The 17,860-nt window shown below is 42.7% G+C and overlaps 1 protein-coding gene across 1 annotated transcript in view; it reads right to left on the bottom strand.

The window, feature by feature from the left end:
• Positions 1 to 496: 496 nt before the first annotated feature.
• The window catches only part of L2HGDH (L-2-hydroxyglutarate dehydrogenase), a 174,779-nt gene continuing 157,415 nt past the window's right edge, over positions 497 to 17,860 (bottom strand). The window contains exons 8-10 of the mRNA XM_078659716.1: positions 7,657 to 7,814; positions 6,514 to 6,645; positions 497 to 3,179 (exon numbers count right to left, since the gene is read on the bottom strand). Of these exons, the coding sequence (XP_078515842.1) occupies positions 2,984 to 3,179; positions 6,514 to 6,645; positions 7,657 to 7,814 (486 nt within the window). The 3' untranslated portion in view covers positions 497 to 2,983. The remainder of the gene's footprint in view (positions 3,180 to 6,513; positions 6,646 to 7,656; positions 7,815 to 17,860) is intronic.

Here is a 17,860-nt window from a genome sequence, read left to right on the forward strand (position 1 = left end):
TATACCAATTAATCAATCAGGTTTCTTGTAAAGCGCGACTACTAACCTGTTAGGGTCTCAAGGTGCTGAGTGTAGGGGGAGGGGAGGATGGATTTGCAGTTCAGTCAATGAGCCAGGTCTTGAGGTTCTATCTGAATTGAGGCAGCAACGTTGATTGCCGGAGATTAAGAGGCAGGGGGTTTTAGGTCTAGGCAGCGAGGTAGGAGAAGGATCTTCCTCCAACTACGGTCTTGTAGATCTGCAGGATGGTGGCCAGGGCCAGTTGAGCGGCGCAGAGATGTCTGGTGGGAGTGTAGAAGGAGAGGCAGTGGTTGAGGTATGCAGGTCGAGCATTGTGGAGTGCTTTATAGGAGTGTATGCAGGAGCTTGAAGGTAATTCATTTGTTCATAGGTAACCAGTGAAGATCTCTCAGGTGGCCGGTAATGTGGCTGCGTCAGGGATGTTCAGGATGAGTCTGGCGGAAGCGGTCTGTATGTTCTGCAGTTTCTTTAGGAATTTTTGGGTGGTGCCTGCGTAGATAGCGGTGCCGTAGTCGAGTTTTCTGCTGACAAGCACGAGTGACAGTTTTCCTGGATTCTGTGGGGATCCATTTGAAGATCTTCTGAAGCAGCCAGAGTGTGTGGAAGTAAGAGGATGAGACAGCGTTGATTTGGTGGTTCATTGGGAGCGAGGAGACCAGGAAGATACAGAGGTTTCTTCCGTGGTCTGTGGGGAGTCCTAGCTCTGCAACAGGAGTCGTCCCAGGCGAAGTGGTGGAGCCCAGGATGATTTCGGTCTGGTCTGAGTTGAGCTTGAGGCAGCTGCCCATCATCCAGGTGGCCACCGATTAATCCCGTTGTGGAAGTTGCTCCAGGCAGCTGCAGGTTTGTCTGTGAGGGAAGAGAATCAGTTGGGTGTTGTCAGCCTAGGAGATGATGTTGAGTCTGTGACGTCTGACAATGGCTGCAAGTGGGGTTATGTTGATGTTGAAGTAGGTGCGGCTCATGGAGGATCCCCAAGACACTCTGCAGATGATCTCTGTAAGTTTCGAGTAGAACGGTGGAAGACTGACTGTGTTCGGCCGATGAGGAAGGAGTGGATCCGTAGCGGATGTTGGCGTCGTGAAGTCCGGCAGAGGATTTCTTCAGCAGGGGTTGATCTCTGTATGTTTCCAGTTTTCAGGGAAGGTGGCGGACTCAATGGAGCAGTTGATGGTGCGGCAGAGTTCGGTGCGAAGGAGGGGCCCGCTCTGTTGAAGATGTGGTGAGGGCAGTGATCCGAGGGGGCTCTGGAGTGGATGCTCCTCATGATCCTGTGGGTGTCGTCAGAGGTGAGGGTGGTCCAGTTGGGCAGGGTCTGCAGCTATTGGGTGTGGTGGTTGCAGGTGGGTTTTGGGTTGTGAAGCTGTCATATATTTTCTTGATCTCGCTGTGGAAGATGGTGCAGAGGTTCTCGTAGAGGTCTTGGGAGGGGAGGAAAGTCTGCTGTCTCTGTGGTGGGTTTGTCAAATTCTTTGACCACGGTGAAGAGTTATTTACTGTTGTGTGCGTTGGTTTTGATGCATTCTTGAATGGCTGCCTTCTTTGTTGCTACAAAAAACAGGATTAGGGCGTGAAGAGGTAGTGCCCTACGTGGACACTGGAGGTGGATACGAACTCCTATAAGAATCTATAACAAAACAAAAGGATCCACCTCTAAGGAGGGTTCTATTAATTGAGCTTCTCACTGTGTCAAAAAGGTGCGTTTCTTACCCTGGGTGGACACACACAGTGTTTGCTGAATGCTTAAATACCCCTCACACACCAAAAGGGCCCTTTTTTTGGCAAAGTTTTATATAGCACAAACTTGACCCGAATCGGGTATCAGAGCGCTTTACATAGCACCAGTTACGTTACATGAGGACACACATTCATTTTTGTTAGGCACGGGGAGATTAAGTGATTTGCCGAGAATCACAGGAGGTTTAGCGTCATTACCGAGACTCAAACCCAGTTCCCAAGGTCCGAGGTCGAGCGCCCTAGCCGTTAGGGCCCTTGGTGTCAAGCTTCATCAAAGGGGTCTTCCCGCCCTGCTGCGGGACGGGGTGTGCTACGACCTGCGACTATGCTTGAGCACTGATCTTTAAGTACTATGTGTGGTGTAGGGGTAGTGGGAGGAAGGGTCAAGAGTGAATGCAAAGGGTGAATTAAAAAGAACCTGGCCCATGGACTTAAAAAACTTTAATAGGTTAATTGAGGCTGATACTGTTAAAAACGGTGTTTCTGAGATGTCCTGCGTGTAATGTGCGGATACTCCTGATCAAGTCAACATGTTTCAAAGCATCAGGGCTTCTTCATCAGGACTGAAACTGTCCTAACACTGAACTAGCGAGATTGGCTGCTTGTGAATGTATTATCTATAAAGTGAATGATCAGATGCCTCTCCTGGACCTAACCTGGAAACCCTTTCTCAGACCCCAACCGACAATCACCATGCCATTCTGTGACCCTACAAGAAGTACACAATTGGCCATTGAGGGTTCGCAGCCTTGATCTATAGCAGCTTGCCTGTCTCGCAGTGACTATCTCGATGGAGTTTTCTTGTTATGTGCTATTCTGAGATACCCCATATCAACAGAAAGGAGGTTAGTAGGATAAGAGGAGATATAATACTGTTGGGACAGAATTGGCGGGAAACAATATCTGTGAACGGAGTGTGGCTGCATAAACTAAGAAGCTGCTTGGATGTTTGCAAGTCTTTCAAAAATTGAGTTTCAAGATCTGGTTCCATGGAACATATTAGTGACCATGGTGTTGGCCTTTTTATTTGTATTTACTGGAAGCGGATGACTTGATCATGTTTTCTCTTGGTTTGATGTATGACTTCATGTCCATCCTATACTTCTCTAGAAAACGCTAATACAACATTATTGCAACAAAAAAAAATCCTCATTTTTTATTACAAAAGAATACTAAAAGTGATCATGCCAAAGTTCATTACTAATGTCACTGCCGTTCAAGTATGTCATAAGTGAAATCTTTCCTCCACTTCTGATGCGATCATTTCAGCAATGGCGAGGGAGGAGGTAGCGGCAGGTGAAGGGGCATTTCTTACATGAAGAACTCTACTTCCGATTGCACCAGATCCTCCATCAAACACAAAGTCATCCACCAGATTCCCATCTCTGTCCAAAGCCTGTGCCCTGACCCCAGATGGGCCCCTGGAAATGATAGAAAAATAAAACAATCAACATTAGGCAAAGGTTTCATTCACAATTTAACTTTTTCAAAAACATTACTATTCTTAATATATTTCCTCGGCAAAAGGCTGCCAGCGCTCTGCAAAAGATCAAACAAGGTGCTACGGAATGACAGACAGGAAGACTAAAGCATAGGGTGGAAAACTCTCCTACTTACATACCAAGCAGAGGAATGCTGCACTTACAACATTCCACCATGATCATGAAGTGAGTTATGGCCTCTGATATAAGGAAGGAAACTATTCCCCTGGCTGGCTGGGGTAGTAAAAGACAGCTATAAATAGGTTGAAAATCTGGAGCTCTATTCAGCACTTCCCTCGTAATATCACTAATACCAAATGTCCGGGATAGTTATAACCATTATACGTTATATGCTCTGACTCAGTTAGTTCCCAACAATGTTGCAAAGAATGCCAGTGATAACTTCCCACAAAGTACAAAAAGTTCCAAGTAGTCCAATGATTCTGTTTTCCTGATTATGTCTTTATTTTTTGGTACTCCCAGCATGGAATATGACAATTGCCTTATAGGTTGCTGAAGGCTCCTCAGACCTTTGGGCCCAGGTATCTGCTACACTAATGATAACGACACACATAATGCTGTAAGAAATTCGTTTTGAAAAGGAACCTCCAGATTAAACAAAACAGTACAAATGAGCAAGAAATGAACACATAAGCCTGAGATATAGAGAAGAGGACTGATATCTGCACAAACACGGCTAGCAGCATTAACAAGGACAATACAAGGAATGTATTGAGATGCTGCTCATACAGCTCTTATTTTATTGATACAAATTCATTAATATGTATAATGTTTTTAAATTAGATAAATTACTGTGAGCCAAAAAGTAAAACAGTTATTTTGTATGGAGAAGTATAGAGTAAATTAAGGCTCTTAAGCACAGCACCGGACTTCAATCCAAAGAAAATTATCCAAGAATAGTCAATGAACAAATGGTGCACAGTAGTCGCCAACTTCAAGTTGGCCCAACATGTAGATGTGGAGTTTCAAGCATTTTATTTGAGGATTGACCTAAAAGTGTATTAAAAGTTTATGGAACAGCCACTGAACAAGCTACTTAGATGCTCTGTCATTCCAAGCTTCCTCTGCCCCCATCGGCACTCAATGGCACAACTGAAAGTGTTTAATAAAACCTGTGCTCTGGAGAGAGCAGTGCAACAACCTAGAGGTGCACTATGACAAGTGCGAGGTATCAACATATAGGCACATAAACTGAAAAGGAAACTTTAATATTAACACCATTAAAACTCTGACTCAAAAGCAAAACTGAAAATGAACCCTTTATATTAACAGCATTAAAACTCTGACACAAAAGCAAAAGTGCAGAGAATCTTACAACATACAACTTTTTGTAGTAGTATGTCTGCCTATAAAATAAACAAAAAAAATAAAATAGAACTCTTCCTACTAACTAAACGATTTGGACGTGTTAAAAAACACTTTCCTTCTTTCCCACTCATGTGCCTCTCCCCACCCTCTAGTTTGTTACCAGCCTCTCTTTCTCTCCTTGCTTTCCTTTTGTACTTTCTACCCAGAACCTTTATACACCTAATCTAACGGCTCGGCTCTCGGCCATTGGCAAACTCTTTCTCAGCCCTCCTTGTCCAGGTTTTCTGTTTAGCTTACGGTTTAAGACTGTTCTGTTCAAGTTGAAGTTTAGCCTTCAGACTCATTCTATTAGGCGCAATGATATTATCAGATAATAAGCGGTTTATCAGAATGTGGCAGTAGGCTAGCGCTTGGAAGAGCCATTACGGGGCAGCTATGCACTTTAGAAGTCTTTAAAACATAACATGAATCGGATGTGGGTTCAACAGCTTGTTGATCTACAAGAGAGAACTGATTTGCAGTAAATTCACAAGGCTTTCTTACTTCGAAAAAAAATTCAGCTCATCAAATGCTTTTTAAAAAAAATCATGTTATTGTAGCTTGCAGTAGCATCAAAATAAAGTTCTCACAGTGCAATGAACGACCTGGAGACGCACGATCCATGCCACAGCATAAAGAATCATACGTACAACTTTGAAAAGCATAAAAGCCAACAGTCGCACATCACATTATCTGTAGTTCTTGGAAAATTACTTCTAAATACAGACACGAGTCCTCAAAATAAAAAATAAAAAAAACACCAGCGAGACCCACTGTACAAATACAGAAAAAGAAACAATATCACTGTGTGAAGTAGCAGCGGTAATTATAAATGTCTTCAAATTCTAGATGATTTGTAATGATTTATGAAAGGACATATGATTCCTCCAACCTCACAAGGTACATACGTCCATGGCACGACAATAACCTTTAGTCTGCCCACTACAATTACCTTGCACAACAGGTACAATCTACAGAGGAAGCGTATATCTCAAAAGAAGGACTCGACACACGTTAAGGAACTCAAATCAAAAATAATACATCTATCCTAAAACTATTCTTCTCCAGAAATGCACAAAAACTCTGGAATGCTTCATCTACTCGCATCAAGTGTGCCCCACTGTTTTTTCAAAAGGATCCTTAGAAAACACCTTCTAGTTCTAGATAATCAGATATTTTTATACTGGATTCTTATTCTCGTACTACTAAACAAGTTTGCCACAGCTTGGACGGATTGCTTTGCTATTTTGAAACTGGCCCATTACCTGAACTATCATGTTATATATCCGCATTCATACCTGACCCTTTCATCTTCTTCTGCGTCTTCTCCTTTCTTGCCTTCCTTCACTATAAAACATACCTAATTTCCACTCAGTGATATAAAATACATGGTTTCCTACTGCTTTCTTGTTTTTAAGCCTAATTGTATATGGCCCATTACTTCTCACGTTAAGGAGTCTCTCATCCTGTTGTGAGGGACAAGTCTGCACTGCACATAAAAATCTTCAGAAATTAAATACAAATTAAATTGTTTCAAATCGTAGGGCAACGTTGAAGTAAGGTGACGCATGCCCATCAGTTTGTTTCCACCTGCATAGTTTTTGTTTAAATCCTTGGCTTGGGTTAAATTCTGCATTAGCAAGGATCCGTGATGATTAAGGCGCAGGTGATTGAAATCTAGCTACAAATCCATTTTTCCAGCCTGGGCCAGGAATAGCAATAGACAGCAATAGATTCAAATACTTAACAAAGATTGGACGCTATAAAGAGGGGTGCAGGTAGCAAACGTATAACCCATTAAAAGTATAGCAAGGAGATGGATATGAAGTGTGTGAATGAAGTTTAACTGTATTCAGGTAGGTAGGTATGTGACACCACTACATTAAACCCAAAAAAAATGTCTTACCTGAGGACATCGCTGACCGAGAGTTCAGGAATGAACCTTTGGAGCTGCTTCACCTGAGCACTCACGCAGCTTGCTCTATACATTTCGCCCATCCCAAAATACACATTCTTGAACACAAGTTTACGGAGACCACTGTAAAGGAGAAGAACAGAAGTAAAATAAAAGAATTACCTGGATGCTGGCTTTGTTGATGACCATGGACATCTTTTAGGGGTCGCAGCTGCGACCCATGGTTTGCCCTTTCCTACTCCTAGCACTGCCACTGCAACCCCTGGCCTCAGAGGTGGCAAATTCAGTGCCTGGAACACAGGGGCAGTTTGGTGAGGTGGGATAGTACCCCATTCTACCTTTATCTTGCTCAAGGAGAGTGAGCCACACAATGCAGTTGGCCCCAAAGTAATACATTAGCAGACACCGTCCCTGCACCCTGCTTGGAAGAGGCTGCAGGGGTGGATGGTAAATCATTACAAATGAGTTCCTTTTGAAAAAACTAAAATTAAGAGCACTTGTCTTTGGGAATGATGAAGAGAAAGCATGAGGGCACATTCTACTCCTTGCCCTTGGTCAAGCCAGGGAGTAGAGCCTGTAATGCCCCCTCTTCCTGAGGGAGGGACTTACAGTTAACGAGAACCTACTCTCCCATCACCAGTGTTATTTTTTAAATCTCTCCCTAGCTTTACAAATAACTGGAGAAATTAAAAAAATATCATTGGTAAAACCAAAAGGTCTCTGGAGGCACTGTTCCTTAGCGCCGAGATGCCTCAGGGTATTTGTTCGCGCTTTACAAAACTCAAATCAAGCACAAAAAGGTCTGCAGCGTGCACAAAGTGGGGCTGCAAGGGCAGGACAAGACCCAGGGCTTGTATGAAGGGCATACAGAAGGACAGCAGGGGGACTACATGATGACTGCAGTATCCATAATCAAAAAGTGGTTTGAGATGATGTAAGGAAGCCATTGTTAGTGTATAGATGTTTTAATTGTGACATCCACAGTAGTTTCAGGTCACAGAAGGAATACACTTGGTCCCAGTTATCCCCTGTTCTCTCCCCAGTAGGAAGTTTCTCAAATGGGAAAGTGACTGCACCAGATGAAAGAAACATACACAAGAAAACATTGTACAAGGCAGAGGAAACTATATTTACCTGAAGGTGACGGAGTCAAAAAAATCTGTAGCACTGAAGTCACAAAATCTATACCCTTCTCGTTTGAATGCCAGAACTGCATTTGGTCCAAGCCAGACATTACCATCCATCCGTGGTGTGAAATGGACTCCCAGAAAAGGAAACTTAGGGTTTGGAACCTGAAAAGAAGTATTACAAAGGCTTGTAATGCTCAAGAGTGATCTCTAAACTATCTGAAAAAGTTAGATTACATAAAACATACTTCACTGCAATAATATTAACAAGTTAATCTATCAAGAGAGAAAATAAAAGGTTTTAACTTTAGTGTGCTTCCAACCTAACACTGGATAAAGACTAAATAAACACACACAAAACCTGAAACAAATGTGCAAACAGAAAAGAAAAAATGCCATCCAACAATGCGAAAGAGTCACAAAGTAAAACAAGCTGGCAACCCTATTTCTTGGGTCAGAAAAACTGGTTTGTGCCGGATTCAGAAAGTGGAGTAACGGGAGAGGGTTCCCTAAAGGTAAGGGCATAACCTTGTTGTACAATAAGGCGAATGCATGGCCCGATGTAACTAACAGCAGGCAGGTGGGGTAGAAGGCACTGGATTCAGCCTTCCATTAGCCCCAAAAGGCTAAAGGCGAGAAAATGCTAGGTGGCATTCCTGGTGGTTGAGAAGGAGTACTGCTGCTGTTAGTGAACTTATCTACTACTGCAACTGCCTCCGGAGCCATGAAAGTGCTAAATAGTCTGCCTCTGACAGTAGGCAAGCCCCCTTGATTATCCTCAAAATTTCAGATTCTGTTGGTGGAACATAATCCAGAGTACATGAGTGTAGGTACCCAAGAAACAAATAGCATTCAAGGATCTAAGTGCTAGGCTGATGAAAAGACTATCTTCCCCAAAGTGTCTATATTTTTGGGATTCTGTGTAAGGTGGAGCAGTGGTTTGTGCTGACTTTGCTATTAAAGTCTGATCTATAGGGTTCTCTGGAGTAAGATGCTCCATCAGGAAAGGTGGATCACCTGGTGTGGGTCCGTGTGGTCTTACAATTGGTTGACTAACTGGTATGACTCCATCAGGGCTTCAATGAATGGCAATAAGGGCTCTGAAGTCGAAGGCCAGAGCAATTACATTTCAAAAGGCTGGCCTTAGTCTTCACTGCCCCCACGGTATGGAGCTACAGATCTAGGACCTGCCTACTTCTGTGCATCACCACTGCAAAGGAAACACACTGTTCTTTGGGGGTCCTAAGGGAGCACTCCGTTCCCTCCAAGACGCTTGCATTTTGGGGAACAAGATAAAAGCCAGCGTCACTGTAATTGAAAGGGGACTGGGAGGCAAGGTAGTGGTCCGCCTTTTCATTCTTGCCTTTTCAGGAGGGAACCTGATCAAGGCCTTGAATAGAATCACAATCTATGCAAAAGAGGGCCTCCAGCTTCCTGACATACTGCTTCCAAAAGTAATAGAACGAAGAAGAGTCTTCCTTAAACTGATTGTCTAGCACAACCTGCCACGTGCCCTAGCCAAAGCCAGTTCCAGAAACAAAATTGAAGTCATAGCAGCATCTGGTACCAAAGCGTCTGAGGCCAGGAATACCCTTGACAACAGAACAATAAGGAAAACCTACAGCAAGGGAGGTGAGGCGCGTCTGGATTTGCACAAAGGAGGAGCGGGTACAGTTCATTTGAGTTAGTGGGTGCTGGGGATAACTATCGGTCTAAGCCTGGCTGAAGATCCAGATGGATTAGAGCACCCCAGAGGCACAGAACCATCTCAAAGGAGGTTCAGCATTGTCTCCTTGAAGGCTGTGATTTACCGTGGAGTTGACGATGGCTGGGGGAACTGTAGGTGAATTGGCTTTATGATCAGATTGGTTCGAATTCAAACATCAAAGCTGCATTTGAGCCTCTTGCGCACCTGATGTGACACATCTCTTTGGAGTCTAAGCATTAACAAGGCAATGAGACTTGCCTGTGCTTCTTGTTATTATTTTCTAGTTGTGTCTTAATTTAGTCTTGGATTTACCTAAAGATGGTAAAAAGGATCAGCCACATGACTTGGAGCACGACACACCATTTTGTTTGGGCTCTGGGACATAAGTGTTTGGCTTCTCGCTCCAGATGGCCACTGGATGCATGACAGAGCATTTATCACAGAACCTGGAATCATGCTTCGTGACTGTAGTTTTTGGGATAAGGGGTGAGAAATTCCTGCACTCCATCAAAAGTTTTTTTCTGCAAAAAAACTGGTAAAGAAATGAGAACTGAAGGACTGGCGTTCTATATGCATGTCTAAGTGTGCAAAACAAAGAAGAGGTGCGAAGGGCGGATGTCTATAAGCAGCTCTATACTGTCATGTCCGGAGACTGGACAGAGGCACAATAAGGGCTGATGGTTCCACCTGCTAGTGAACTAGAGCTATTGAAGATGTTTCCAGACCCAGTCTGACTCCTGCGAGGAATCCACAACGTGCAGCAAAGTCTCCATCAACTCGGGAGTGCCCTACATAAGGCGGTTTCGGGGGGTATTTATGCTGCCACCTCCCAGCAAGGCAGGCAGCAATTGGCTCCCGTTGGATTGTGGCACCGGAAGCACTTAGGGCTGTGCACACCTGACCGCGGTCAGCCCTGCCCGTAAAAGGGATGCAAGGCTGCAAGCGGGTCTCTATTTCCCACTCATCGCCTCGCTGTAAAGACGCAGACCTCTCCCTGGGACCCTTTTCCTTACCAAGAGGGATTTTATTTTCTTCTTACTTTTGCAGTAGGTTCTCGTGACTCGCACGCTCTGCAGTATTTCTGTTAGCTGGGGGCTGCACGAGTTTGAGACTTTTATCGCCTGACCCATGTACACCTGTACTTGGTGGCGGCTTTCAGCAGAGGACCACTGATGCTGTACGTGAGAATGGATATCTGGGGGCAATTTCTTATGGTTGTTTTTAGGGGGATCATTTTGTCTTGTGTCTTCAGCATTTGGTGTCGCATGACCCTCTAAGGCAAGGGTTCAAGTTCCAGCAGTGGCAATTTTTCCCTCTCCAGCTGTGGTGATTTGGTGGTCATTGGTTTAATTTAATTTGAGGGTGATTTCTCCTCTCATTGTGCTCGAGTCTTTCTGGCTATTGGCAATGTTTCTTCCCTGTTTGTGGCTAATCTCGAGGTGAGTTTCCCATTAGACGCTAAATCGTAGGCAGAGGGTGGATTGTTTTTGTGGTGATCTTTGGTTACCTAGCCTATTTCTTTTTGCCTGAGAACCTCTTGTTGTGTCACGAGGATGCCCAGTGTCAAGTCAAGTCATTGTTTATTGTTTGATTAATTAAAATCATTACAATTCCCCCCCAATGTAAATAAAAAACATAGAAAAAATGTCATTACATTCCCAATTAAAAATGCACCTGATTTTAACACAATACCGTAATTAATTTACAAGAATACAAATGCTTTTCGTTAAAACTCATGTGTAGGTGTTCCTACTTACAAAGTCGTTCTCCTAGCTTAAAACCCTTGTTGCTCTTTAACTTATTTGGTGTAGTCCCTCCCAGTCTCCTGAATAGAAAGCACAAGAGACGGGCTATCAGTTAAGCAGCACATTACAACACCGGTAGGGGCTACACTTTAAAACTTAGAACAGCATAATTAAAAGTATATGGACTCCCTAAGAAGGACGATTATTTTAATGAAGCCCCAGTGATCATAACTATAATATTCTAGACTGGCTTTTTGAGGCCTACAGCTGAGCCGGGTCATTTTATGGATGAGCATTCTGTCCCCTTAATAATATGATAAATCAACTGTTGCATGATGGCATGTATCCAGCTTATTTTGTTTGCTCACCATCGGCTTGCCGTAAAAGTCTGCTAACCATTGCCATATATTTGACCCCCCGGCAGGCCAGAATGATGGACCTACCCTCCAGCCAGCATATCACCGCTTGACTGCTTGAACGAATGTTCAGATCGTTGAAGATGAATTTTAAATGCTATCTCCTCTGGTCCAGGACTGCTGGACAAGCACATAATAAGTGGGTTAAGGATTCTAATTTAAAACCACATAATCGACAATTCGCAGATTGAAAGGACTTTTTCCATGGTGGATGTAGGTCTTTTGAGTCGTACACACCATATCGAAAGTGTATAAAGCTCTTTTTTAACTGCAAGCTGAAGTGGGCAGATAAATATGCTTGTGGCCTTAGGGTTCTGTACGGGTTAATGACTGTCCACCCGTAACGGCACTTAGTAATTGCTTTTTTGTCTGCCAGCAAGGATTTATTTTTAGCTGCGGCGTTTGCAGCTTTGCAGAAACCTACTCTATCGTTCCCATTTTCCCATACTGTTTGTAGTTCCAGCTCGGCTAGAGATGTTCTCAGGAAGCTTCCCCAAGAGTTTGGTGTTTCAAGGTTCATCTGTGATGGAGCAAGGATTCGCACGTATAGCGCCTTGCTTGTACTCATGAACCTCAAATAACCCTAATAGTATTAATCAACTTGTTTGTCTTACTTATTTTCCCTTTATTCTGATATTTGGGGTGTCCCAGAGACGCTTGTCTATGTGTTTACTAATCCTAATACGCTTGCTATTAAGATGGCTGCTGCTACGCGGGAATTTCTTCTGCGCATGCGTCGGTCATACCCATGTGATGTGACGTACTCGCAGTTCTGGTGGGAAACCTTTTGCACTTGCACATTAGAGTTAAAATGGCTGCTTTGTGTTTTCGCATGTCTGAAGCTTGCAGCGATGCTTTGGCTATGCTGTTTGTTCTGCACTAATCTTAATGCTATAGTTTATTATAAAATAATGGGAATAGTATAGTGACTCATGGTATACAGTGCATTCATTTTTCCTGTGTTCTAAAATTGTTTCTTTTCCATTTCATGGTACATTACGAAATATGGCCTGATGTCCCATGCTATACTCCATTTTGCTTGAAACTGAGTCTGCGCGAGATCTGCGAGTCTCCACAGCAATGACCTTTGGAACCATACCAAGTGGCAGTTCCAGCCAAGAGGCGCCTTGGAAGAGGCATCTTCACCTAGTAGAAGAAGCTGATTTGTGCTAAATGTATCACAATGTATAAATTGTTAAATTCACCATTGTTATGTGTAAGGAACATGTCATGGGAACCCGAAATTCACGGGGCGGTCTGAAGAATGCAAATAGGGGGCTTGAGAAAGTCAAATCCTAGGAGGTGTGATGACCTGTACTCTCTTTTGTCCAATCGAAATTGGGGATCCTTACACTTGCAACATTTGGGGGGTGGTACACTGACCCGAAAACAGTATAACTAGCCTAGGTTAGTTAGAGAATTTGTCCGACTTGTCCGAATAGCTGACCTGTCACTGACCCTACGCACTCAATAGCTGATTGAAAACAGAGGTGCTGCAGGGCACTCTGTCCGACTGACTCACAGACCCATTCGGGGTTTTGAGAACCTTAAGTGCTGGCGAAGCACTTTGCTGGGGAATTCGAGAACCCAATCGGGGTTTTGACTGATAGCTGCAGAGAAGGTGTAGCGCAGGCGGTGCAACTGAACTGCGGGTGCTGGTCTTACCTTGGTGATCCTGTCCTGATCTTAATCTGGTTTTCCTGTCCTGGTTTTCCATTCTGCACCTGCTGGCCTTCTGGGGACTGCATTCCTTGGGGTTCCTACTGTCCTTAACTGACCCGTGGCCAGGGTTGGTCTCCACACCGTTCTAGGTAAATATAAATCTGGAAGGGGAATACGCTTGTGTCCTTTATTTGTCCTATCCTGAAACTGCTAAAATTCTTATTTGCGCATTTGTCCCTTTTCTTACCCTCCCTGTGCTGACCAATAATAAAGTTTTATACTTTAGCTGTTTTTACTAGCACGTTCCATTTTCCCCTTACCCTTAGGTTGGATACTAAAAGAACTGTTTCTGAATAAATAGATGTTCCTTCTCTTTACCCTCCCTTTTCTGAACTAAAGAGATCATTCTGAATTACAGCGTGTTCCATTCTTCCCTACCCATTTAGTTACATGGTTATTTCCAAACTCCTTCAGTATAAATTAAAATTCTTTTGCCTTACCCATCTTCTAGGGGTACTCAGCTATGTTATTTTAGCATGTTCCTTATCTTTCCCGTCCTCTAGACACATCATATACTAAGTCTGATTTCTGAAAATACTTGCTAGCATGTTCCCGTTTTCACCTTCCTTTTAGAGTTTAAATGGTTGGCATAATCTATTTTCTGTATGGGGACACCATTTTCATGATCTTGGTTATTGATAGTTTGCTCACTGTGAATTTCATGCTTTCTACTTTAGATAAAGACTAGATAAAGGTTTTCAAAACTTCCTGAGTCTGTGGTTATTATAAAAAATACAATTATTATAAATGTTATTGTATTTATGTGACTGCTTATCTTTTGCAGCTAGCTCCCTGATCCATTGTGATCATAAGTACCTGTGACAAGGATTGGTAAGTCAGGTACATTGGAAATAAATAGGAATGAACAAGGGTTACTGATAGTAGAGTGTAGGTTATCCGATCAATAAATATGGTAAATTGAATTTATGGGCCCAAGCAAGTGTGCATATGGTGAAAATTATAGTCGGGTGACCTGCGCGCTCTATCAGTAATTGTCTGGTAGCAGAGTGATGGTTAGGGACTAGTTCAAGGTAGGTAGGACTAGTTAAGATAGGTAAATAGGTAAAACTGCTGCTAACTGTGAAAATTGTATTTGCTGCTAAAAGTATTGATCGATCAAATGAAAATTGTTTTGATATGTTATGAAATGTTTAAAAAAAATTTTTTTTTAAATGCTGCTATATTGATTTAATGTACTAATAAACTCGTTAGTGATTGTTATATGTTGTGAAGAATCCCCGGGGCAGAATAGCGGGTGGTGAGCAGAATCCACCTCGCAGCGAGGTCAGTGGCTCGAGGAAAATTGGTGCAAGTTGGGCAGAACTGGAAGCACTAATTAGGGTTTCTGTATAAGTGTATGAATAAATGATAGCAAAGAGTTCGCTGGCAAAACTTCTATTGTGATATCACCTAGTAAGGGTCACACGGAAGGAGTAGCAGGTTCGTCTGAGCTTGATAGTTAGCAAAGGAGTTCACTGGTGAAACGTTTGGCTTAGTATATATCCCTGAGTGGATGAGTCGAAGGGGTAGCAGGTTCTCTAATGCTTGTGTGAAGAGTAGGCAGATGGGATCTACTCGCAGCATATGAAAAGTAAACAAAAGGGATTTACTTGCAGTGAAACAAATCTTTTCTTTCTAGACACTCGAGTACAGTGGCGAATGTTTTTGCGTTGTAAAATAAATAGAGCACTTGCACTTTAAATAAAGAATTGAGTTTTACGATACCTTGTGAAGGAGTGAGTCAGTAGCGGAGCTGCTCTGACGTCACTCAGTGCCGCGCTGGTATTGGTTGAGACAGCGGGCGTGTAGCTGAGATAGTATTGTAAAGGAGGGGTGAGCACAGGAGCGTGAGAACTCGTTTCACGAGAAACGCCGCGCACCCATTTGTTGAAATGGTTTGAAATCAGGCATTTGATTGGTTGCAGAAAAATAAAAGATGCATTTGTATTGGAAGTGGGTTTTGTAAACAAAGTAAATTGTGGAAAAGTATAAGTGGCATCAAACTCATCCAGAGATTCGACCTGATCCAAGATATCAAGGGTTTGTGAGGGAGCAGTGGAGAACAGCTAGAAATAACATTATGTACGGAAGCAAGAGACAAATGACATTTGTAGACAAAGTAAAGAATTATTTCAAGAAAGACAAGCCTATCAAAACTAGAGAAGGAGTTATTATTCCACCACCTAATACTCCCGCATCATTTATGATGTTAGACAGAGGCTACCATGCTTGCGTATGGTTAGAAAATTGGGTTGAATATACTAAAGATGACGGAATTTTAGCATTTCCTTTAGAAGGGACATTTAATGGCAGGATTCTGTTCAATTTGAGAACCCGAATGAATGATTTACATCCCAGACCTAGACTAACGCAATATGAAGCATTAGAAGAATTGGAAATAGAGGCTTTTGAGCGAGACAGACCCAGAATGGACAAAGGGTTAGCTACATTTTATCCGAAAGTACAGAAAGAAACCCGAGAGAAAAGAATGAAAGAATGGAGACAGAACATGATGGTAGAAGGACTATACCCTGTAATAACAGTAGAAGAGCCCATGGGGGGGGAAAAGGACAGAAAAGACAAAGCATTTAATGACCAGTGGTGATTCAGACGATGATTATCTGGAGAATTTATTAATGAAAAATCCACCACCTTATAATGAAGGACCAAGATCCTTAAGTGCGAGAGATACATGCCTAAGACCTCCTTATCAGGAGGAATCAAGATCCTTGAGTACGGGAAACCCCTTTGTGAAACCTAATTATGGCGAGGGACCAGGTATGACAACTCCAAGTGCCCCGAATTATAATCCTACCTTAATTCCGCAGATAGTACATGAAACATCCATGGAAAAGGTACTGCAGGATAGAGAACGAGAGGCTTTGTTTAAACAAAGACCAGAACTAATTCAGAAAATCTCCCAATTGAATAGCAGTCCTGAAGCTTTGACAATCCCAGTAACTATTGGACCAGTTGTTCCTTTGTACGGAGATAAGCAAAGTAGTCCGAAAACTCCAATTATAACCCCATCTGTAGTACAGCCGAGAAAAGAGCCCTTGATAGTAGATGATCAGGCAAGTGAATGTGAATCTGTGATTTCCTTGATGGATTTACCGATAAGGGAACCAGAAGGGAGTTCACAGAGGAAGAACACCCCATTTACTACGAGAGAAGTTCAAATTGAGTCATCTTCAGGTACTAGAAGTGCTACCGTAGTGACTCCTGAAGAAATAGACAGATGGACCCGAGAATTAGAGAAACCAAATCCTCAGCCAAAACCATTGGATATATATAAACTGAGAATAGAATTGGAGGAACTGATGGCTGGGAATGTGGGGTTGGACAGACTAAACACCCTTAGTGAGGAGGAATTGTTAATCATTTGTAAAGGTCTTACCCGAAATACCAGAGTGTATAATGAGAAACTAATGGACACTGCAGCTAGTATGGGAATAAACATTAGCCGATCTAAAGTTTTGCAAAAACCTTACAGACCAGAATTTTCAGACAAAGATTTGGAGAACATGAATGTGTCAGGGAAAAAGGTACAGATCAGAGAATTGTTAAATCTATTACAAAAATGGGGAGATTTAGAAAAATGGAAAGCCAGGTGGGCCAAGAAAAAAGAAGATAGTAGATCAAAGCAAATGACATCTGAATATGTTTTAAAAGAAGCAGAAAAGGTAGAAAAATTATATCCTATGCGAGAAGTGCCAGGTGGAGGATATGTACATGTTCCATGGTCCCGACAGGATATTGTGTCCTTTACAAATGGCTTCCCAAAATTGCGAGAAAAACCTGTAGACTGGTACAGAAAGGTCGAGAGATTTGTGAAAGTTCAAAAATGCCTCCTGAAAGATCTAGATGTTTTTTTTGACATTGTAGTTCCTGTAGATTTATGGACTGAATGTAAAATTGCTGTTGATTGGCCTAGTGAGGAATTCCCGAGGTACCCGAAGACAGGGGCTCCTTCAGGGGACGTGATGAGGAAGTATGATCAGGTAATGTTGTATCTGAAAGGAAAGGTGACTGCAAAAGAAACTGATTGGACCCGAATAGACAGAACTACCCAGAATCGAGATGAAACTGTGCATTCATATTATGAGCGACTGTTACAGGTGTTCAAGACTTACAGTGGTCTGGACAACATTGAGATGAAGGACATGACCCACTTTATTTATCGATTTGTGTTAGGGTTAAGGCCTGAAATCTCTCAGTGGATCAAAGACAATAAAATCTGCTGGCAAGCTAAACCAATTGATAAAGTCCTGAAGTATGCTAAATATTGCGAGGAAGAACTGGCAGATAAACGAAAAGAATTAAAAGAAAAAGTTATGTGGGCACAGGTAAAATTAGCAGAGCACCAAGAACAGCAGCTGAATAAAGTGACTAGTAATCAGAGTCAGGGTACTGGAGGTGGCGGAAAGCCGAGAGTAAAAATGAGCCGAGAAGAGGCAAGGAAGAAGTTTCCCTGTCACGGGTGCGGGAAAATAGGTCACTGGAGAGACGAGTGTAAAGCTGTACAGAATGGTAATGTGCAAATTAATGATTTAAATCCACAGACGCAGAATGAGATTCCACGGAAGACCCAGCAGCAGGTAAAACAGAATCAGTTGCCTC

The sequence above is a fragment of the Lissotriton helveticus genome, chromosome 9 (assembly GCF_964261635.1).
Source record: "Lissotriton helveticus chromosome 9, aLisHel1.1, whole genome shotgun sequence".
Lineage (NCBI taxonomy): Eukaryota > Metazoa > Chordata > Amphibia > Caudata > Salamandridae > Lissotriton > Lissotriton helveticus.